The sequence below is a fragment of the Drosophila bipectinata genome, chromosome 3L (assembly GCF_030179905.1).
Source record: "Drosophila bipectinata strain 14024-0381.07 chromosome 3L, DbipHiC1v2, whole genome shotgun sequence".
NCBI lineage: Eukaryota > Metazoa > Arthropoda > Insecta > Diptera > Drosophilidae > Drosophila > Drosophila bipectinata.
The window spans coordinates 908,929-928,633 of NC_091738.1; the positions used below are offsets into that span (position 1 = coordinate 908,929).

General features: G+C 44.2%; 2 protein-coding genes across 12 annotated transcripts in view; one reads left to right on the top strand and one right to left on the bottom strand.

Moving 5' to 3' along the window:
- Positions 1-19,705, top strand: part of LOC108126269 (phosphatase and actin regulator 2) — a 75,842-nt gene that overhangs the window by 13,183 nt on the left and 42,954 nt on the right. For 4 of the 11 annotated variants that reach the window (XM_070280457.1, XM_070280456.1, XM_070280454.1 and 1 more), the window contains 2 exons: positions 19,260-19,424; positions 19,486-19,584. In XM_070280457.1, the coding sequence (XP_070136558.1) occupies positions 19,260-19,424; positions 19,486-19,584 (264 nt within the window). Of the gene's footprint in view, positions 1-5,262; positions 5,598-5,685; positions 5,837-9,924; positions 10,860-19,259; positions 19,425-19,485; positions 19,585-19,705 lie in introns of those variants that run through there. The other 7 variants (XM_070280455.1, XM_070280460.1, XM_017242756.3 and 4 more) reach the window with 5 other exon arrangements.
- LOC108126272 (uncharacterized) lies at positions 1,968-2,469 on the bottom strand. Its single transcript, XM_017242775.2, has 2 exons — positions 2,409-2,469; positions 1,968-2,233 (listed from the first exon to the last, which is right to left on the bottom strand). Exons 1-2 carry the CDS (start codon positions 2,421-2,423, stop codon positions 2,009-2,011), a joined length of 240 nt encoding a protein of 79 aa, XP_017098264.1. The 5' UTR covers positions 2,424-2,469; the 3' UTR covers positions 1,968-2,008.

The window sequence follows — 19,705 nt, forward strand, 5'->3', positions numbered from 1 at the left end:
GAGCAGAAAATAGCATTAGCCTCCACATTATTCAACATTTAAGCGCATTCCTTATCTAAATGCATTTATTCAGGATGTTGCACATATTTTTCATTTCGGGACAATTTCCATGTGCATTCTGATGCTCTTTTTTGTGGCCTGAAAGGACGCATCCCCCACGCACACCCTTCCAGGCCACACACACTCGTGCATTATGCAAAAAGCTGACGTCTAAAAAGTGAAAGGGGGAGCCCAAGTGGGAGGAGGGCTTTCATGGGTGTAGTTTCTCCGGGGAGGGGACTAGAGCCTCGAAGAAGGTCCTGGGAGGAGGGCTTTCATGGGTAGAGTCATGGGGAGTGGAGCCTCGAAGAAAGTCCTGGCGCGGCCATGCACTTGAAAATATTTCCAACCTTCTTCGAGGATTTTCTTCTAAAAAAAACAGGTTTTTTCTTCTGAAAGATTAGCTTTATAATAAGCCCACTTTCTGCTAATCTAATCCACCCAATTTTGAGAGATTTCTGTTTTTTTAAAAGTGCCCGAATCTCCACTTAACCCGTTGCGTGCCTCGGACAGCATGGGGCAACTTAGTTGCCATAATTTGCACATTTTAGCAGTGATGCAAATGCATGCCAGCGACAGATGACCCCTCACCCGACCTCGCCTTTATTTTACCGACTCCCACTCCCCACCTCCCACAATTACCACCACCCCCCTTTCACATGCAACATGATATACGAGCCAAAGCGAATGCTTTTGATGGCCAACGGAAATTGCAAAGCAAAACCGGCAACGACACCAACAAATTCGTAAATATTTTAAAATGAGTCTCTTTCACTTGCACGCACACCCACTACACTGAGCCGAAAATAGACCTAAAGATGGGAAGCTTATAGGGAAATACTGAAAGTGGTGAAAGCTCATTGTCCTTGTAGGTATTCCTGGAAGATCGGATGTAAAGGGGCTTCATAAAGGGGCTTGTTTTTATTTCTCATGATTTTGGCAGTTTTTCAAAGAGCATTCACTAGAAACATTTTAAATAAATATTAAGAACTATTTGCCTCCATATGTTAATGCAGATTTACACAGAATCCATCTAGAAATCGTTTAAAATATTCCGCGTATAGATCTGACTAATATCGCCAGAGATATAGTCTTCGCTGTGGGCCATATTGTCGCTCCCATGCAATCTTTACCATTTTCGAAGGGGATTCCCAAAAAATTTGACAAAAAATCTAAAAATTTATGGGCTTCTAGATTTTGATGCAGAATGACGCAGAGTCGATGTAGAAATCATTTAAGGTATTCCGCTTAAGGATCGGACTAAAATCGTCAGAGATATAGCCTTCGATGTGGGCCACATTGTCGCTCCCATGCAATCTTTACCATTTTCAAGGGGATCCCCAGAAAATTTGGCAAAAAATCTTTAAATTTGTTGGCTTCCAGATTTTGATCCAGAATGACGCAGAATCGATATAGAAATCGTTTTAGGTATTCCACTTAAGAATCGGACTTATATCGGCAGAGATATAGCCTTCGCTGTGGGCCATATTGCATTCTTCACCATTTTAGGAGGGAATCCCCAGAAAATTGTTTAAAAATTATTCCACATTTTGTTTTTTAAAGTTTTAATGCAAATGAATAAGATATTGATCTAGAAATCGATTAAGGTAAGAGTCTTGTGTATCTGAGACTCTATATTAGCCGAGATATAGCTTTAACAAGGTGTCTAATTAGGAATCAAAAAATATAACAATTCAAAATGGAATATCGTGTATTTTGAGAGTAAAATGTTGGAACAAAGAAACGTGTATTTCATGTTGCTCTGGGATGGACGGATTTTGTTCAGTGTACGTCCCCCCTGCCCCTTCATCGGCAGATCCTCAAAGCAAATGACTGCAAATAGTTTTGGGCTTCACTCTCAGAATCCTTATCCGTTCCATCGGGTTTATTTGTTCATTAGGTCGTTGTCGTCATCAGGAATTGGGGTACGGGTACAGTGGGCCCTCGCCCTACGGATCCGTGGGCGGAATTAGCGCCGCAGGTAGAGGGAGCTGTAGGGGTAGGCGGCGCTGTAGGCGTAGGGGGAGGCGTAGACGCCGCTGGTGTAGGCGGCCGAGTAGGGGGAGGCGTAGAGGCCGCCGGTGTAGGCGGCGTAGGGGGAGGCGGCCACGACGGGGGCGGCGGCGCTGTAGGCGGTCAGGAACTGCGGCTTGGCGCAGGCCACGGCCACCAGAGCGAACAGGCAGAGGGCGAGCTGGCGGCGAGAAGAGGGTTGTATTTTTGGTAATGCTAATTATAGCCATGTGGAAACAAAGGGTTAGGATTTAGGCCAAAAGTAATTAGAGGGTTGGGATGTAAGATGTGTCTTTAAGGCTTTAATTTCGGGTAGTCCTTTTAATTATCCTTCTCCGATGGAATGGAATACTCACAAACTTGGAGAACATCTTGGAGGGATTGGTGGAGTGTCGAGCTGCTGATTGAACAGAAACTGATATGATTTGGAAGTCCAACTGCCGGCCACTTTTATAGCCAAAGTTTAGTGGACTCTACTAGCCGGCTGGGTGGTTGGAAGGGGGCTGGAGGGAGGCCTCCACATGCCTAAAGGTCACTCCCACCGTGGCACGTCTGCTCAGCTTTGTTTCGTAGCTTTGGCTTCTGTTTGGACGCTTTTAATTTTGGTAGCTGCTTTTGGCCCAAACGTCTTTATGGCCGCTTTGTGATGCGTGTGTTGCATTCCTAATAAAGGTTTGTTTACCTCAGTTTTGGGTTGGGGAGGGTGGGGGCGGTACTGGGCATCTGGCAATGGGGCAAGCGAATAAAAAACCAAACGGAAGCAATCACAAATTCCCCAAGCAATGTTATTTGACCTCTGGCCATGTTAATTTGCTTTGGCCAGATTGTCAATTACCGTTATGATGGCCAGAGATTCCATTCAATGGAATGCCAAGGACATTCCGCATTCCATTCCTGGTCTGGATAAAGTCCTTTCATTGGCGTTGTTTGAGATGCTCTACATTCGGGAAGGTATTTAAAGGATGTCTTTGGGTCTATAGTTCTCATGTCTCTAAGGGATATAGATCTTAAAACTTACTTACTTTATAAATAATATATATATCCAATATATCCAAATATATCTGTTATCTCTTAACTAAAGTTTTATTAAGAATTAAGTTCTCAAAACCCACATATCTTAGATCTTTCATATCATAACCTCATCATACACATAGACTGAATATTCGAACTTTCTGGCAACCCTTTTCTGGCAGCTCCTTTCCGGCCACTCCTCTCTTATCCTTCAGAAAACATTCAATTTGTCAAAATGTAAAATTAAAGCCTTCATTCTTCCACTTCCACCCGTACATTTTCATTTCTCTCCCCCTCCCCCTCTGCGCTTTTCCGGGCTTTTCTTCTATTGTTGGATGTTGTGCATTTTGCATTTTAAATACAATATAAATTAAGTTGGCAGCTCTTTGGCATTGAGAGCTTGAGTTTTCGGGAAAAAGAAGATGCTGAATGAATGAATGGCAGCCCTTTTATCAAGCTTCTCAAGTTAATTTGGTTGAAGGATAAAAAGGAGCTGGGGATGGTTAAAGGATAGCTACTTGGAGGGGGCTGAACTGACATTGAAGACGAATTGTTTACTCGGAATATAAAGGGGTTTTGGAATGGAAGCTTTGGAATAAAACTATTTTACAAGAAACTATTGCTATTGGCTTCAAAAACATGAATAAAATCAGTAAACAATTCTATTAAAAAATAAGATATTTTCCTCCTTAAGGAAAGGCTTCCTCTTGTAGTAAACAGTTTTACAGCCACTGCTAGTCAAATTTCTCGCATGCTATAAATTTCTCTCTCAGTCCTTCCCAAACTGTTTTTGTTTTGTTCTCTACCTGAGACTTCTCTTCACTTGGAACTCTTTCTCTTTCCTCCCCAGAAACATGCGCTTTTCCAATTGCCGGCATATCAGCCTTTCCCCCGTGCCTCCGCGGAAAATTCCAACTAGAGCAAATGATGCTTCCGTTTCCTGTTATATATACCACATTCCGTACATGGGGGGGTGGTGGGGAGTCGGTGGGTAAATAAGTCTGTTTTCAGTTCCCAATGAAAACAAAAATAAATGAGTTCTCTTTTTGGGCCGCCAGTGGATACAACATAGTGGGGCCTAAAAATAGGAGACGCCACCACTCGGCAGAATTCTTGAAGAGCAATCTGGGGAAAATTCTTCACCGACAAAGTTATATATGACCGAACAAAAAAAGAGATTTTCCTTTTCCTCCCCCATTGTTGTTGTTGTCTTTGGAAAAACAATCTGAAATTGCTTTTGAAGAGCGCTTCTTGTTTTTCTTTCGCGGAGATTGCTTCATTGGTCCTAAGGCCCCGCAGTTTTGGGGGATTACTATTTAGATACATTTCCAGATTCAGATTTTCCTCCCCCTCCTCCGTTCTAATTCGCTGTCTAGTTAGTGTAAAATGCAAATGGATTTTCAATAGTTTTCCGACATTTTCCAGGCTCGCCTCGTTGTTGTTTTTGTTGCTAATTGCCAATTAGAGTGGGTGGTCCTTTTGTGGGTGGCACTAATTGATTCGGATGTGTGTGATTGCCAAATCCATGGACAAATTTTACTCATTAATAGGAACTATAATTAACATGTTTTCTGAAATGGATCATAAACATTCCCCCAAGTATGGGCTTATTTTAAATTTAAAATTATGTTTTAAACCTCAATAACTGATTTAGATTTATGGACTTAAGCCTTATACAAGTATAATTAATTATAATAAGCCTAAAAGCATAGAAAATAATGTTTCTTACATGTTTTAGATGGCTTTTATTTAAATTTTAAATTCAAAGAAAGGGCGCCAAAATAATATTTGAATTCGTAATTTCGAATTCGAAAACAGCTGACTCACACAGGGTGACTCAGGCAAGAACAGGGTAACTACCAATTATGGCCAAGTTTCTTGTTTGATATATTTTGGTTTATAGCATATATATTTTTCGACAAAAACAAAAGAATTTGTTTTGCTAAAAGCAATACCCATGACTTTGTGGTATTATACTCTTTATAAAACATATTTGTCTATATATAAATAAATTAGTAAAGAAGAAAAGTAGATGTATTTATATTGTACAACCCAAGATAGCCTAGCTTAAAATTATTACCATTTTTTGTCCTAAACTGGCTTAAAAAAGGCCAACTAAAGATGGCAGTTCTGGCCGAAAACAGCTGACCAGGGCTGCCAACCTAGCCCAAACAGGGCGACTCGTGCCCTGCCTGAAAGTAAACACTGGTCAAAAAAAATTCGAACCCCGACGCGTCGGTCGGAGCGCGGCTGTGCAAAGTCAAAATAACCGAAAAAAAAGTAAACAATAGTGATAAATAAACAATTTCGGAATATAATAAAATTTTTTCGGCCCGCGTTTTCTTCGCCGCTATTTTCACCTTTCGTTTCTATTTTTGTTGTTTTTTCGACGCGACGCCCGACGTCTCGCTGCGTGTGTGTGTGTGTGACGTTAGTGAGTGTATGTGAATTGGCTCGAAAATTAATAAATTAGTAGTGATCGCTGGCTAGATTTTCACATAATATAATATATACGCCTTTCTATCTCAACAAGTGTAAGTGCAAATACAGAAAAGCCAAAAGGCAAACGCCAAAAGCCAAGGCGCAAAGTAAAATTCTGCCGCCGTGAAGAAGAAGAGGCAGTGCAGCTGCCAAGCAGCGCCGTTGCAGCGCTGCCACAAAGATAGTTTTTTAAAAAATTTTCATCAATAATTGGAATTGGAATTGGATTCGAGTCGGGGCCGAGCCGAGTCGACTCCGAGACTGAGACCGATATCGAGACAAAGTGCAAAAGGCAACAATATAAACCACGAAAGCGCCCAAAAGGAAAATCCGGTTTTACAACTTCTCCTCACAACCACAACAACAACAACAATAACAATAAATTCTCGCTGCTGACTGCGCTGCCTGCCGCATTTTTATACAGAAACTAAAATTCCTCCGGATATCGCCCCAAACACACAATTTGTTAAACAAATGCGCAGCTAAAAAAAAAAAAAAATATATGGTAGAGAAAATAACACGGCACGGTATGAATGAATTAGTGGAGGGCAGGTGCGATCGTGCAGGGAAAACCATCGGCATCGGGAACCTATCGGATAAAAGTGAAATCAATAACAAAAATGCAGAGAAGAGGCATAAACCGAAATAACAATAAACCTTGCAAATAAACAGTTAGCCCCGTATGGTGGAGCTCTCTCTTAGGCACTCTCTCTCTCCCCCCCAGTTGAGCAAACATATGAAAATACTTTACAGTAATTTTAGTGTTTTTTTTGTCTTAAAATGGGAAACAGGAATAAACAATAATAGGTTTGCACGCTTGTCCGTAAATTGAATTTCGACACGAAGCTTGAAAATATAACGCAATCGGGCCTTATCTTATCCGCGGCACGGCTATAATGATTGAAAAGTAACACAATTACATAGCCAACTGCCCCAACTGCTTCCTTATCGGCCAGGTATTGCGTGGCCGAGTCGATAATATATAGTTGCAAAACCCAGGGGGGGGGGCGGTGGGTGGTGGGTGGTGCTCTTCCCGAACTTCCCTGCAACTCGGCAAATATTTTCATCTACTTACAATGTTGTCTAGACGGATTCTTTGCTCTCCCCTCCCCCTCCTGTCCGAGTAGTAGAGTCTGGTAGTGTGTGTATACTGAGAGACTTTCACACCCTCTCCGTCCCCAGGCCCCGGCCCATGCTTCTTCTTAACTACTTTCTGTTGTGCTCCAGACTTCCACCAGCATCAGCAACCCCCAAAAAACGCATTCTCCGGCTCCCTTTTATTGCCTTTCGTAGAGGTTGTGAGGGGGGAGTACAGGACTACTTCCCTAAGAGGGACTTCTGCAAGAACATTCCTGTTCCAGTGGCGCGCAAATTTAAATTTATGCGAAGGAGGATTCCGGGACACGCACTAGCTGCGCCACCCTCTCCTCTCTCCCTCCCTCCCTCTCCCTGGGGAGTCAAAGTATTTGCCGCAACAGCAAAAAAAAAAAAAAAAAGGATGACGACTCCAATTCCTCCACCACGTTGTTGTTGTTGTTGTAGCTTCTGCCGTCTGTGTCCATTGGTTTTTGCTGTCTGCTGCTGTTTCGCCTTTGTAGCATCGCTGCACTGGGGTAGCCAAAGGGACGGGGAGTGGGGGCCAGTTGGCACAATGCGACTGGCACTGCCTCCTTCCTCCCCCCTCCCCCGCCATGTGCCACTGCCGCAAACAGTGGATGCCCTGTGAATTGTGTTCCATTAGCAGCAACCCCGAACACTTGTACTTATGGATTGTACTGCACAGTGGGCCAAAGAGAGGTTTTTGGTGGTGAAAAATTAATAAATGAAAATTAAGAGAGGCTTTAAATATGCTTTCTTATAATTAATTTTAATTTTTAAACTCTCTTTATTTTTATTTAAATATTAACCTTTTAGCCCCACTGTCTCTGTTAGCCAGCTGCTGGTCAGAAAGAGTTGATTGTTGTTGGTTTGTTGCTGCCTCCGTTCTGCGGCAGAGTTTGCTTTTCCTCCCTTAAGGCCTCCCCCGGCCGCTCTTTGGGAACTGGGGCTCTCTTAAAAAATTAAAAAACACAATAACTTCCAATATTACCGTTTTTTTTTTTTTGCTTTTTTGGTTCGAAACCCCCAAGTTCTGCTCCCCCAATTTTTGTATTTTTTTTGTGTTGCTGCCTCGCTCTTAATTGGATTTGATTGCTTCGGCTGGCCGGCTGGCGGCGCCTCTCAAACCCAAATCCCTGAATCTCGGCGGCAGGTTATTGTTGCTCTTCCGACGTGGCTGCCACAAATCGCATTAGTTTTTGTTGCTGTTTTGTTCCCAACGCTTTCCATTTTGTGTCTCACATTTATTTGCAACTTTTTTTTTTTTTTTCGCCGCCCATTGTTTGGCTCTACAGTGAAGCTTCACTAAGCCAAACAGACGAGACTAGGTTTTAAAAAATATTATTCCTATTCAGCCATAGTTGCCCCAAGTCGGGCCTCCCTCTGCGCCTGTCTCTTTCGCTCGCCTGCCGTCTCTTTCTCGGAGAATAAAATCGCTAAACTACTGAACTGTAAATGAGGTTCAATGAACCCGCCACACAGACAGAGGGGGCTTGCTACTGCCACTGCTGCTGCTGCTCTTTCCTCATATTTAATATGCGCCTGCTGACGCTGCAAGTCGGACGGCCCGAGTGTTCCACATGTGCAACGTGCAGTGTGCAGCAATATGTTGCATCCTGCTGGCCACTCGACGCATTTGCCAATTTAATTGCCTCTCTCTCTCTCTCCTCTTGTGGCGCCACCTCACTTGCCACCTCAAATATTTAATTATTAAGTAAATCTCCATAATCGAGTGCCTCTCTCTCTCTCTGCGTCTCTTTCCATTCGTGCCACAAAATGCTCCACATTCAGTTTTTTTAGGAAAAAAAACGTTAACCAACTGCCGGCCTGGAACAGAATCGAAGCTAACGAGCTGGGAGCCAGTGCACTGGAACACCACTAGCGGCCAGTGGACCCCAAAAGCCCAGTTACTGTTGGCCATGATTTCGCCAGTCTTAGCCAAGCGGGAAGTGGGCCTAAGGGCCTTCTTCTAAGCCTAATTATCTCCTCATTAAAACTGAATACATCTATGTATCTTTCAGATACTTTTGTATCTTTCAGATACTTTTGTATCTTTGAGATACAATTTTTAAAGAAAATTCTAAAAAGTGAAAAGAGAGAAGAAGCACACCTTGAATTTCAATTCTTCTTCTACTTTTGTTTTCTTTGCCGGCTCTTCTTCTTGCTCCTCCTTCTCTTCCTCCTCCTTTTTTTCGTCCAGCTGTCGTGGAGGGTTTTGGGTTTTTTTTTCCTTCTTCCATTTATCCTCCATTCCCTTTTGTGTATCCTGTCATCATCGTCATCTCCGGCCCCTAATTCGGCTTACCTGTTCTGTGCACTTTGCGTGTCTCCCTTCTCTGGCCTTTATCCTCCTCCTCCTCCCTCTTCTTGGCTGTTTCTTCTTTTGGCCTCTACCTGCCCCAGTCCCACTCCCAGCGTGCGTTCTAATAAGATTTTCTCCGACCCGGACTGCCAACTCGTCTCAGTCCTTTGACCTTCTGGCAGGGCAGGGATGGGGATAATGGAGGAGAGTCTTGAAGATCCGGTGGGCAGTTCAGCAGGATATCTTTTCTAATACTACTGTTAGTAGGTGTTCTTAGATTAGTATATTACTTAATCCTAGTATTATTATCAGATACAATCTGAAATTGTAGGTACCGTATCTTAAAGACTCTAGCCCTTCTAGCTTATCTTAAAGACCTGAAAATTGGCTGGTTAAGTAGCTCCTTTGTGAGTTCAAGGCCCTTCCTCCTGGCCACCTCGATATCCCCCATGGACACTTCAATCTTCAAGAGCAGCCGTCCCTTTTCCTTGCTGCCTCCGGCCACCCTTCAGAGTCCTCCTCGTCCTCCAGTGGAGTTGCAACCGTTTTCTCTTCCTTTGTTTCAGTTCAAGTGGTGCAGCACATGATGATGCTCCATTTCCTTGGATGGATATCCATCAGCTCCACCAGTGCCTGCCACTCTGCCACCCCTCAGATGGACCTCCTCCATCCCCGCCTGCTGCCACTGCATCGCTTTTGATGATGAAAGTGGCAAGTGGTGGCAGGGTGTTTGTTTTTCTGTGGCATGTGGCATGTGCAGCCAGTGTGAGTCAATTTTCAGTTAATTTCCACCGATTGTGTTGAGGAAAGAGGGGGGGTTGGGGAAAACATGAAATATTTTCATTAAAAAAGCGATTATGAAAAGCGAGAGTTGTGTGGGAGAGGTTGTAACCCGAATTACCGAGCTGGGTGTTGCAAGAACAGCAGCCACATGCAACACCTGGGCCTTCAGCCTTCTACAACATGTGTCTTAATTGCAGCAATTAGGCCGCGACACCCTCGAGGACTGACACCAAAGCCAAGTGCGAAAAAAAACGAAGGAAAGCCACGCACCGCGCAGGAAAGCGTGCTTGCCACCAATTAGCTTGCCACCAACCAGAGTCACGTGAGACAATGAGGGAGTGAGAGTGACTGAGGGACAGAGACAGAACCATGTCGCTGCGGAGCAACAAGTTGCAGAGCCAGCAGTCGACGGCCAGCACCAACAGCACCAGCAGCAGCAACAGCAACCCCGCAGCCCACCAGCAGCAGCACCCCCCGATGGCCTACCAACAGCAGCAGCAGCAACTGCTGCAACAGCTGCAGCAGCAGCACAAGTTCCAGGCCCAGGCGCAGCTCACCCGCGGCAACACCAGCCGCAACAACCTGGCCACTCTGGTGGCGGCCATCAACGGGCACGAGAGCGGCCAGGGCTCCCCGGTCTCCGCCAGCGGCTACCAGTTGTCGCCGGCCGCTGCCTCCCGGGTGGCCCACGCCCCGCCCCACTCGCCCCTGGGCCCGCCCTCCTACTCCGCCGCCACCGCCCAGTCGGCCTTCTCGTACTACGGCCAGCAGCACCAGCTCCAGCTGAACCACCAGTACCAGCAGCAGCCGCAGCAGCAGCAACTGCCTCCGCCCGATCTCACCGATGGCATCGATCATCCCTCTGCCCAGGCGGCCACGCCCCCCGACTCGCCCAATCCCGCCCAGTCGGCCGGGCAGTCGGACCTGGAGCAGCAGCTGTGCGTGGTGGCCAAGATGCAGAAGTCGGTGACCATCACGGTCACCCCGCAGCGCAGCAACTCCATGGACTTCCTGAACTTTGAGGAGAAGCGCCAGCTGATCGCCTCCTCGCTCTCCTTGTCGGACATCCTGCAGAGCAGCAACCAGCAGCAGGCCGCCAAGGACGCTCAGGCCCTCAATGGAGGGCAGTGCGGTAAGTTCCAGTTCCAGATGGGGAGATCCCTCCCTTCTAGAGATCAGAGATCAGGGGGTTTTGAGATCAAAACTATGGCAAGGCTTGAACTTTTGAGTATATTTGTTGGAATTGTATTATAGTTAGTATAATTATATACTAGTATTCATGTTAGTTAGTATATTTGTTAGTAATACTAACTTATTATACTTGTAATATATGTACTAATTTTATTTGTTAAACTTATTGTAGGTCATTGGGCGAAACAACTATAGTGTTGTAAACTCCGATAAACAGAGAACAGAAAGATTTGGTATGAAACAGTGTTGACTAACAGTGTGTGTTGTTAACCCTAAACAGTGACAGGGGTTTGTTTGAACTTTTAAGTATGAAAATACCTAATTAGGCATGAATTCACGAAATTCACGTTTATACCCTCACGAATCGGATGAAATCGTGAAATGAAAACGTGAATTTCGGCATCGCATAAACACAGTAATAGACAACTTGCTAAAAAGATTAAGAAACATACATTATTATTATTTAAATTACTCAAATTTTAGGTATATCAATGTAAGATTATTTACAAATGTAGCTACAATCAGTGTGTAATCGATTTGAATAATAATTATATAAGTATTATTCTCCATTTGTTTCCACAGTTGAACTTTGAATTGATTTTAGTTAGAAAGTATCGCTGTTTTGGTACATAAATATTTAATTAAAATAAAATACAAACATATATATGTTTTTTTTTTCTATACATTTCGGTATAATTTTGATTCTTTGATAAGTAGTGCCCACAAGAATACATTCATTTGTAAGACTTTTCTTAGTCTAAGGCTCGAAATATGTAGAATCGGTAGAATAATTCTTCATAGGCCAGGCAGAGAGGCACCACTGTTCTAGAACATCAGTACAGTAGAGTCCAGTACAGTAGTACATCATAGCCAGGCTCATTTGCTCCACTTTAGTTAATTATTTTAATTCCAAGAATGAGCTTAGAATGGAAAATGAAAAAAGGGGAATTATATTCACACACAATAAGGGTTAAAGTATTTAAAACACTTGAATGTTGAATCACTTTACTCTTTACAACACTGGATGTAAACCAACAACCGAAATGCCAATTTTAGGAATATCTATATCTGTCCATGAATATATATGTATGTAAGATAATGTACAAGTGTAGATACAATCAGTGCATAATTCGTTTGAAGAAGACTACCTTGTAGTTACTGTATCAATCTCCAGGGTATCACCCCTTCGATTGTAATAAAATATTTAAAAATACTTGTAACCCTTAATTGTCAAATCCATAAGCTTTACAACACGGACTGTTAATGGCCAACGACTCGACACCCTTTTGGTTACTATATCTCCCCCTAGGGTATCCCCTCTTCGATTCTACTAAACCCCCGCCAGTCTTTTTTTAAATTCGTTCTTTACACTTGAATGCAAAACGGAAATGTGATTTTTTTTCGGCCGTTTTTTGTCGTTTTCCACTTCTGTTTGCCGTCGCCGGGCCCCAAAATGGTTCACTGCACTTGACTCTGGGCCTGGTGGGGCAGGGGGGGTGGTGCGTGTGGGCGGGTGGCTGGCTGGCCGGGGGAAGTGGGTTTGTCAACGCAAGAGAGGCCCGAAGCGAAACAATGTGGTGACAGAACGAGGGAGCAGCTTGTGTGTGGGGGGGACTCCACACACATCAGGTGTGGCAGGAGGGGAGGAGGGGGGATGAGTGCGGTTCAAAGGGTGCAGCCCCAAAGAAATGTCGTTCAACTTTAAAGTTGCCAGCAGCTGTGAGGGGTCTTCGAGGAATTTAAAGGAATATTATTATCTTTTTTTTATTTAATTATCAATGGAGGCACTTGTTGGAGGTATCTGGCGGGTCTTTATGGGCGATTTCATTAGCTCCGCTCTATATAGTGCCCTACATCCGATTACCATGACATGTCAATACAAATACCCGCGGACACCAATCGCCACCTGGCCCACTAACCCACTCTTGGCATCATTCTCCGCAATTGCTGGCACGGAGCTGGGGGCTGGGGGCTGGGTTGAGTGACTCATAATCGGGGGCATCATCAATCAAATCGAGGCTTAAACTCAATTGGCGGAGAAATGGCGCGGGGCGTGAGGTCTCGTCTATTTTTAGCGAGATTCTGTCACTTGTTGGCATTTGGAGACTCAATTAAGAGCCAAAAGACAGCGCTGCCTCTCCCGGAGAATTCAAGTTCAAGCGGAGAATCGAAATGGCCTTTTAATGCCTCTTCCAATGGGGGGCACGTGTCTCCGGCCAACTCAGTGTGTCAAAGCTGCTGCTGTGGTGAGTCACTCTCTTTATGCCAATAGACCTGAGATATGCCCACCAGCCAGCCAGCCAGCAGGTGTTTGGAAGTCAGTGCACGGCGAAAAAAATCCCACCTTGTAGACTTCGAAGTGGGAGATTATTTTAAAGCCACATGACTAGTCTGGAGAGACTTTGCTTTCAATCAGGGGCTAGATATTCCATATTGACAAGGTTGACTCGGTTTTAAAGTCATAAGTATAGCTACTGGCTAGATATATCGACTATAAGATACCTGGTACTCTTCTCTCATTGTAGATTAGACTTTAAAAGAAGATTTGGGGTGCTCGAGAGCCAGTAATCAGCCTTAAAAGGGTATATCTCCTCCAAAACTGGCCCGATTTGGCTGAAGTTTTTTTTGAAGATATATATATATATATATATTTCTCTCAGTGCACCGCATTCCTTGTTGTTGTTTGACTGCTTTCAGCTTAGCCGCATTCCTTGAATATTTTTGCAATTATTTTGCTCGAAATTCCCGCCTTCGTTTAAGCCAACTTGTTTCTGGTCGTTACTTTCGTTATAGCTGATGGGAAGTGTCAACTGTTTACATAATAATCACTCTTATAGCTCTGGCATCATCTAATTTCTCGAATAAAAGCCCCCGACTATGACTCTGGCGTTCTTTCCCATGACTTTGATGAATTCCCCATCGATTTCCTTAAATTGTAAAATCAATTCCAAAAAAAGAAAGCCTCCAAACTGGCGATATCACTTGACGATTCTCAATTATTGGCTTGGAAAACAAGCAAATAATAAATTGCCTCCAATAAAGCATAAATCGAACTGACTGCCCCCCCACCTGCCACCTGAAAGCGTTTTTCAATTTCGATTCGGACAGCGGACAGATGTTCATTTCATTTCCCAGCCCCCTGGATTTTCCGACAAGTCGGCTTCCATCCATAATCAGGCCATCAAATCCGCTCAGCGCCCCAACTAAAATTTCATTCAAGTCGCTACACTTGTTCCCCATTTGGGGGCCAATTTCGCCGTCGGTTCCACAGTTACTGCCCATTATTCGGTAGCCAGGTGGGGCACTCTAGTGGGGCAGGCAGACAGCTACTCACATGCAGAGTAGTCCGAAACGGTGGCAGGAATAATAATAACAAAGTCGGGAGAGCTCCTGTAAGAGCTTAGAGGAGGAAGACTCAAAATGGTGTGAGGTTCGAAATGGTAAGGAGGAAAAAATATATTTTTTTTTTATATTTCAAGTTTTTTAAATCAAAAGTAATGGTGATTATAGTGCTTATATTATATGCTTTGTTATATATATTATAATCCTATCTAATTCTAGAATGAAAACCTTGAAAACCCCTCTCGCCCCACAAGGGTTAATGTTGAACTTGAAACTTGACTCGTCAAGTGGCCCTCCAGGGCGGGAGATGTCCTCCAGAGGGTGTGTCCTCCAACAGGCTATTTATACATCCCGAAAGCTGAAACCCCGCTTGGAGGAGGAATCTGCGTATAGAACCCCCCTCACAGAGCCTATCCAAAATTAGTTTCCATTGTGGGCTGTTTCACCTTTTTTCGATGACGCTTCGACTGACGAGCTTCTGGGGACTGGCCATGGCTCCATATGCCACTCATCGAACGGGGCATTAATCAATAAAAGGCAGAAATGCCGATTAAACTCTTCTATTTTTGGTCTGTCTGTCTGAGGGGAAGTGGGCGTGGATTATTCAATGAAGAGTCTTACGTAAGCCCCGCTGCGTGTCTACAGTTCTTCTGTGGGAGAATTGCCGGAGGTGCTAATTGGTCTCAGGTAGTGATGATTACTGATGATTACTCCCTCGATTATGATTATCAACTGGAGGGGGAAATATTTTGATATTCTTAGAGGTGCTGGGTTCTGTTAGTCATTCTTTTGGTAGATTCTTCTGGCAGAGAGAGATAAGGGCCGTTTGCATGAAACGTGATTGATAAGCGTTGTGGTTTGGAATCTAGATTGGATTCCCTAGCACCTAACCACTGGCTTTGGTGGATATCTGGTGGATACACTACCTTGGCCCTCAAAGGCCAGCCCCAAGCTGAGACTCCATTTAGCCAACAATGAAGCTAGAAACCGAGTTCGAAGTCGAATCCATGACCCATTGATGGCCCGCCAAGATGATTAATGGCCAGATGTCTGTAATGACCCCAACTTGGCACTAACTTGGCCAGAAAGCCAGTCCCCCTCGAACAATAATCGATCAGAGTGATGGACCGCACCCTTCAAACATCAGGAGCCATGGATTGCCAATTATTTTCTATCAAAAGAGATACTTGTTTCTCTCACTGTATCCAGTATTCAGATTTGTATCTGCTGCTGCGCTTAATTAATGAGAAAGAACTGCAACTGACATTCATCCATCCAGCCAGACAGAGGAAACTGCATTGCAGGTCAAGAGATTCAGATATTCAGTCTGCCTGTTTTCGACTCTTTCTAGGCCCCTCGTGCCGTCTCTTTCCGAGTACAGTCTGGGCCAAAATGTGTCAGAGTTTGTCGCTCATTTCCGCCAACTGTCATCGTCGTCATCTCCATCCTGGCCAGACATCCGCCCAGACAGTGTCCAGGTGTCGGATTCTCCTTCTCCGACTGACAGTTTGGGCAAAAAGTTTCCAGCCAAAAGCTGCTGTCGTGGGGCATTATCTTTCCACTGGCACTGTTTCAAAGATGGGCTCTGAAATATCTGAAATATTAGACACCTAGCCCTGACACCCATTCGTGCAAATCTTGTATCTTGAGGGTTTACACCAAATCTTCATGTTAATTGAACGACAGACCCGTCCCCCTCCACAGGGCGATGTTTACATTCCAAAGTTTGCTGCAAATATTTGCCCAAAAGAAGAGGCCATTGAACCCCAAGGCCTTGGAGCCTTAAAGTGGGGGGACTCCTCTGCCCTTTTATGGATTTTTAAAGTCCCCCGCCCTGGCAATTAAGTCGCTGTTCATTTTCTATTTATAACCCCGCTCGTGGATGTCAAAGGTCAATGCAATTAGCGGCTTGCAGCTGCACATGACGGGCTCACCAGGCGTATGAGTGACTTGTAGAGACTCTTCTGTGGAAAGAGAGATGCCCCCTCCCTCTGCCAAATAATGGGAGTAGTCTCTGGCGGAGATCGGACTCCCCTCCAGACCCGATCGCCATCCAATACCGATTCAATGTCAACAACTATCGTTGGAGATTGTCATTGGTTGTGACTACCCGTCATGCTTGGCTTCATTCACAAAAATAGACAACTGCCACGCCCTCAAATCGCCCCCCTGGGCTGTTCAACGCTGCGTATACGTAATGCGATTTTAAAATTCGGTGCATGTGCAGTGGGGACTTAAGTGGGGGGGAGCTTAAGGAGGGTACTGACTACCTCGGCCACCTCAAGGCCTTCTAATAAATGAATTTTCCATCAAAATTCGCCACACTTTCTTTTCACTTTCTTCCGAAAGAGATCTGACATCTGACATTTAAATCGAGTCTCTCACTCCGAGCCTCGTTTGTAATTAACTTTCGGCTTGTTTTGTGGGATTTCTGCTCCGAGACGTCGTGTCAAAGGCTGCCACTCGCTTCCCCACCATGCTATAATTTATGAAACACATTTTGTAGCATGCGATACGGTCTCTATTGCTGGGAGATATGTACTTCATACTCGCCCCCCCCACCAGCTGGCTCGATGGCTTTATTTATTTATTTATTTTAACAAAAATTGTCGAGCACATCACGTTGCTGGATTTTTGTTTATTTACGAGACTGGGCTTCGGGTATTGGCTCCCCAATTGGCTCTTTACGTAAGACTGGGTTTAGATGGGGTGTTCGGGCCGTATCTGATAGATAAGCTAGATCGGGTTATAGATACATTTCTTCAAATCCTTTAGATTCTTTCAAAAATTCATCTGCAGGTTTATGGCTTGTTTTTGTCGAAGCACTGTGTCTTTTTCCCCCCGCCCCTCCCTTCAGGGGGTACCTAACATACAACCCACAACAATGCGAGGAAAACATTTTTCCAGCCAGAGGCCCGGGCAGCCATATTTCTTGGTTTCTCTCTCGGCTCTCAAGCTGTCTCCGCTTTTGGGCCACAAGCGAATCTGGGGGGCGCCCGAAAAACACAAAAGCCAAGTACAGGTGTCGCTCGATAAGTGGGATTTATAAAATATAAAGATATTTAAAGATATTTGTGATAGTGAAATAATTTATTGGCTAAGGGCAACTCGACTAAAAATGTTTTTTAAAAAATATTTAAAATATTTAAACCTTCCTAAGGCGACAAATGGTTCTAAAAACCTATTATTCAATTGTTTATTTTATTAATTTTAATTTTAAATAAATATATCCCCCCTAGCCAGGCTTCACTGTAACAACAACAACATACTGAAAACACCGCTCAACCGAGAATAGCAACAAAAGCAGCAACAACAACAACAACACACCAACAATGACAACAACTTTCGCGAAAACCCGTTTTCCACGCGTTCGCATAGCATTACCTTTTCGTGTTGTTGTTAAGTTGTTTGTATCTTGTTGTTGTTGTTTGTTTCTTATTGTTGTTGTTGCCGCGCCCTTCACTACCTTTTGTTGTAGCGGTTGTCATTGTTGTTGTTGTTGTTGTCAGTGATTTAGAAGCCAAAATCTCATGGAAGCTGCCTGCATTCATTCAAACGCCACTGGAGCTCCAATAACCGGTTTTCTTTCCATACGTTGTGTTGGATGGTATTGAGGGGGGGAGCGGTGGGGGGGTATAAAAAATATTAAATTATTATATGACGACAATAACGCTGACTGAGACGCTGACTGAGACGCTGACGCCAACTGCGCATCTGAGGTTTATTTTTGTATTTTTTCGATTTGCATATTTTGGCCGCCCTTTTTGGCCATAAAAGTACGCCTCCCAAGAAGCCTCACAAGATTGGCTATAACTGCCTCTGATGATGTGTAAATGGGGGGTGTTTTGGGTTCTATTTTTTAGATATCTTAAATAAAAATAATATAAACTAATAAGTCTTAATTTTAATTACATTTTTAAGACTCTTTACAAGACCTCTTCGAAACCATTAAGGTAATTCCCTTAAAGCCCATAATCGTGGATGTATCTGAGACATGATCCCGGCTATTCATCTTTCTGGGCCTCCAGCACAGAGTATGTTGTCCCCCCCACTTGTCACCCATTTGTCGGAACATCTCTTCCAGTTCCAGTTGGCCCATTTTTCCAATTTTCTTTATTGGCGCCATTCGAAATGGTTCCTGGTTCCGGAGGAGAGGACTTCCCTTCAATTGACACACATCCCTGGGAGAGGGAGAACCAGAAGTATCTCCAAGATACTGCCTCCCCTTGTGGGCAGCCATTCGTTTTATTATGTAACTGCCTGCCAACTGCCTGCCTCTGTTGACCAACAATCGACCACAATTGGAGCAGAGTCTCGGCGAGAAGCCCAGTTATGGTAAGAAGATCATGAAGCCAAATAGTTGTTGGCCCATTTGCAGTAGTTTTACAGTTTTTCTTACCTCGTATCTATATCTGTATCTGCTGGGTAGCCTAATTTCAACGCTTCAATGCAGCCCAGCTCTTCAAAGTATCTCTGCGAGGGAGTATCTGTATCTGTATCTGTATCTGTATCTGAGCATGTGTGTGTGCTGGGGGGCTTATCTGGGGGGAGGCATCAGAATCAGCTGAAAAAATAGTGAAAATATAGGGGAGATGTTGTTGACTTTTCTTTGGAGTCTCTTCTATCTGCAACCTGTGATTTGCTGCCACTCCCCCCCTTACTCCTCCCCCCCCCCTCTAGAGATTTCCCAACTCAGGAAAGGAATTTCAATATTTGTTTGGGGAGGGAGCTCTATTGGCTTTGACTTTTTAAAAGGTTTTCGATTGAGATATGTTCCTGGAAGTATCTTTAAGATACTTTTCTTTAATTTTTTTTAGAGATTTTTTAAAGAAAATTAAGAAAAAAACTAAAATTAAAGCCAAGAATTCGATGATGAGTGGGGCATGCCCCACAATAGCTGTAAAAGTGGGTGTGGAATGGAGCCTCCCACTTCCGCTTCCGCAGCGTTTTCGATGGAAATCTTGTCTAATTGGCCTTCTTTTTTTTTTTGCCTTTCCAGCCAAGAAACAGAATGGAGCTGCAATACGCACAAACAGCCTGGGCTCCGGCACCCGGACCCCGCCCCTGGAGCGCAAGAGCAAGCTCAGCGCCTTGGGGAGATTCTTCAAGCCCTGGAAGTGGCGCCGGAAAAAGAAGAGTGAGAAGTTCGAAGCGGCCTCCAAATGTGAGTTTTATTTTCTTAATTTTTTCTATTTTTTATTAAAATAATTAATATTTTTTTGTAGCTTTGGAGAGAAAGATATCTGTGCGTGCCAATCGAGACGAGTTAGTGCAGAAGGGAATTCTACTGCCAGAGAGCCCCTTGGGCAATATTCCAGAACCAGGTAAGAGATGTGGTGGTGGTGGTCTGTCCAGATAGGACCAGATGGACAGGCAGGCCCACAAGTAGCTTTATTATTTTCCTCATGTGCCGGCAAAGTTTCGTTTTGGTTGGCAACTTGGCAT